The sequence below is a fragment of the Neltuma alba genome, unplaced genomic scaffold (assembly GCF_004799145.2).
Source record: "Neltuma alba isolate B1F8T4 unplaced genomic scaffold, ASM479914v2 tig00011750_pilon, whole genome shotgun sequence".
Lineage (NCBI taxonomy): Eukaryota > Viridiplantae > Streptophyta > Magnoliopsida > Fabales > Fabaceae > Neltuma > Neltuma alba.
Window position 1 is genome coordinate 9,494 of NW_021636378.1, and position 4,074 is coordinate 13,567.

The following is a 4,074-nucleotide window of genomic DNA, read 5'->3' on the forward strand; positions in this document are numbered from 1 at the left end:
GTCCCTGAATTTTTTATTCTTTATTTTATAAATTCTAATAGTACTATTATATAAACATAAAAAAATATATATATTATTTAATATTAGTTTATAAACAATAATATTCTAAAGATATTGAATTATTATAATGATTTTAATTTTTTCAGCAAAAAAATTAATTGTTCTAAAAATTTTCTGAATTAATTAATTCTATTAATTTTTATTACATAATTATTAATTTAATTTAATTATTAATATTTTATATTTCAGTATTAATCTATTTAATTAAGCTTATATTTAATTAATAAATAAAAATTAAAACTACATGGACCTAATTAAAAATTTAGTGAAATTATAAGGACTTAATTAAAAGAAAAATAAATACAAGGACCTAATTAAAAAAAGATAAAAGTATAAGGACCTGATAAAAAGAAAAAAAAACTATAGGGACCTGATTCAAAATTCGTTGAAACTATAAGGACTTGCGGATTAATTAACCCATATTATTATGCATAGAATTTAAAATAAATATTATATCTTAACGGTTAGATTTTCCAAAAAAAATAATTTTTATTCAAAAATCATCAACTGAAAATTTTATATTTGGATTGTTGAAATTGTATATCACACTATAGCGATTAGTGCGATGGTGTTGAAGCTAATTTCACTAGTGAAATTGAACCCCACAACCTGCACTAATATAGGAGAGTATATAATGTGATTAGACTATGGAGAGACAATGAGCTAGAAAAACAAACTAGAGGGAAAAAAGAAGAGAGAAGTTGTTTTTTTTTTCGCTTGGAAAAAAGAGGGAAAATGAGAGGGAAAAAAAAAAGGCTAGGAAGAAACTCATTTTGGATTCTTGCCATTACCATCCGTTCCTCATTTTTGTGTTATACTTTTAACATTTATTAATGATGTTGGATAATATATATTTATTTATTTTCTTTTACTATATCTAATTTAAAGAAATTACCCACTTTTGTTTTTTACCTTGTCATATAACATTTTTCTTGAAATTATTTAGTTTTAAATATAATAACATAAAAATATGTATTCATCAAATAATTTCATGTTGAAATGATTTTTCATTGTGTTATTTAATTTAATTTTAAATCTGATATATTTTTACATAGAAAGATAATTTAGTCATTTAAATATTTATTCTTTTTTCTTTTAATTCTTCCCAGTAAATGAGGTGATAGTTTTTTTTTAAAATTTTTTTTCTCTTCTTCATTTTTCTCGTCTCATTTTTTTCGCCCAATGTTTTTTTCCCATTCAAACGGAACTATTTGATATGCACTCTTTTTGCATATTGACCTCCCTCAGAAGAAACAAACCAATAGTTGAGTTCACAATTCACATGAAGATATGAAGGAAGGTGAAATATTGATGGGAAAACTTCGTAAATAGCAGTAAATCACGAGGCGAGAGATGAAGGACAAAACTACAGAGGAAAGAATTGGGCATGTCAAGTCGCTGTTCTTCTTTTATTGTTGTCTCTCCTCTCAGTTTTAACGTTAAATCACATCATATCAGAGCATTCCCCCCTCTCTTTCTCTGACTTCCTCTCCCTAGCCATCTGATTTCCTTTCTTCCTCATTCTCTCTCCTCCTCATCTTCCCGCAATACCCTTTTCCTGTTGATCATTTTTCACTGTTTGTCTCGGCATTCTTTTTCTCTATCTCTATCTCTCACCTCACTAGCATTATTATATTCGTTTCTACTCTCTGCATTTTGCATTTTGAAAAGTTCAAATTAAAATAATTGCTTCAAGTCTTCAGCTTCAACCCCGTTTGCTCTTAGCTTTTGTTTTTGTTTGGTTCCTGAGAACTAGTTGAAAAGAGTAGCTAGCAAAGAAAGGAAGCAGAAAGTAACATCTGTTGAGTAGTAGAAAGTAGAAAATCACATGCAGCAACCCCTCCTAACTGCTTTCCTTGGCCTAAGTTTTTGGTAGCAAAACAAAACACAGACATAAGAGAGAGAGAGAGAGAGAGGGAAGAGGGATTTCGTTCCAAACAGCACTGAAGATATGACTAAAGGAGAAGACTTTAAGCTCCTCAAAATCCAGGTTTTTTTCTGTCTTCTTCTTTTAAAGCTCACCCCCTTTTTAACCTTCTCCTTCATTTTCTATCAGCACTGCGATATTTATACTTCCTTATATATTTAATGTGTTGAGCATGGTTTTTCTCCTGTTGTTTCCTGCTTCTGTTTCTTCATGTACAGACTTGTGTTCTCAAGGTGAACATCCACTGTGATGGGTGCAAGCAGAAAGTGAAGAAAATCCTTCAGAGAATTGAAGGTCATCACTTTCTTCTCTATCTTTACTGTTTTCCTTCTTCTGTCTTGTCTTTACTGTTCACTCTCCTCTCTCTTGTCCTCACCTTCTTAACTGTCTTGCTTGGTTCATGAACAATTGTATAGAAAAGAAATCGATTGGATAGTTCTTGTTGGAAGCACATTCTGTTATGAATCAGTAGCATTATCTGCAATTCTCAGCATTGGTTTTCTTATTTTTTTATGAATAAGCTAGAGAAATATCGAATGTTCTGTTTATTAATCTTCAATGGGAGACTTCTGCTTGCAATTATTAGACTATTGGCTTGTATTAAACATATGGTGCTTCTTTTTTTTTTTATTATTGTTTCAAAACGTTTGATCTTGCCTGTATGTTAGAGCTTGGATACGTGATAATGTACTACTTATAATTGATCCTTGTGGTCTGCCTCTTGGTGGTGTTTTGGGCCATTGTCTTGTTTACAGGTGTTTATCAAGTTCAAATAGATGCAGAACAGCAGAAAGTAACAGTTTCTGGAAGTGTTGATTCAGAGACACTGATCAAGAAACTGGTGAGAGCCGGTAAGCATGCTGAGCTCTGGTTGTCTCAGAAGACAAATCAGAACCAGAAGCAGCAGAAGAACAATAATTGTGTGAAGGATGACATCAAGAAAGGGCAGAAGCAAGGAGTGGGGATGGTGAAGGGGCTTGAGGCAGCCTTGAAAAACCAGAAGAAATTTCCAGCTTTTAGTTCTGAGGATGATGACGACTACTACGATGATGAAGAGGAGGATGATGAAGACGATGATGAGCTGAGGTTCATCCGGGAGAAGGCGAATCAGCTGAACCTTCTCAGGCAGCAAGCAGCAGCTGATGCCAATGCTGCTAAAAAAGGAGCTGGAGGAGCCATTTCTCCTGCTGCTTTCAACAATGGTGGAAATCACAACAATAATGGCAAGAAAGGAGGCCCTAATCATCAGAATATGGGAAATAAAGCTAGTCATCATTCAGCTGGAGGGCTTGACCAGAGATCAATGGCTGCTCTGAAAATGAACAATACCCATCTGGGTGGTGGAGAAAAGCTCAATCTTGGAGATCCCAAGAGGGCTAATGACATTGGCACTATGATGAGTTTAGCTGGATTTCACAGCAACAACAATCCAAATCCTGGGAATGCCACTGTTTTGGGCAACAATCTCAGTGGATTTGGAGGATCCCCTTCACCACCAGGACTTCCCAATGGAGGTTTTGCCACTTCTGCTCATCAATACCCACCACCATTGATGAACATGAATGGCTTCAGCAACCAAGCTTCTCCATTGATGAACATGAACATGAATATGCAGGCTAGGCATGCCTTGCAGCAACAACCCCAGATGATGTATCAAAGGTCCCCTATAGTTACTCCTAACACAGGCTATTACTGCTACAACTATAACAACAGCAGCAGCAGCAACAACAACTACATCCCTCCCAATTACTCCTATGCCCTACCTAATTATTATTACCCTGGGAATGATCATTCTGCAGCTCATATGTTCAGTGATGACAACACTAGCAGCAGCTGCTCAATTATGTAATATCATAGATTTGTAGAGTGTTAAAAAGGCTGGAAAAAGTTCAATTTGACCTGCATGTCTGCTTTTACTAAGCTTTTTAGTGGTGACTCTGTAAATTTAGTGAGCCTGCAAGCATGCGTTAAGAAGAAGAATGCTTGTGAACTATTTATTTAGATGTATGTTTGGCTTTATTGTTCCCTCTGAGAAAGTTTGCTTTGATTGTTTAGTCCCAAGAGAGTGATGACTCTTATGGCTTCTT

At 34.3% G+C, this 4,074-nt stretch overlaps 1 protein-coding gene across 1 annotated transcript; it reads left to right on the top strand.

Annotated features, from left to right (window-relative positions):
- The first annotated feature begins 1,791 nt into the window (after positions 1 to 1,791).
- LOC114717534 (heavy metal-associated isoprenylated plant protein 37-like) lies at positions 1,792 to 3,836 on the top strand. The gene is made up of 3 exons (XM_028902696.1): positions 1,792 to 2,050; positions 2,206 to 2,281; positions 2,743 to 3,836. Exons 1-3 carry the CDS (start codon positions 2,012 to 2,014, stop codon positions 3,834 to 3,836), a joined length of 1,209 nt encoding a protein of 402 aa, XP_028758529.1. The 5' UTR covers positions 1,792 to 2,011.
- Positions 3,837 to 4,074: the final 238 nt, after the last annotated feature.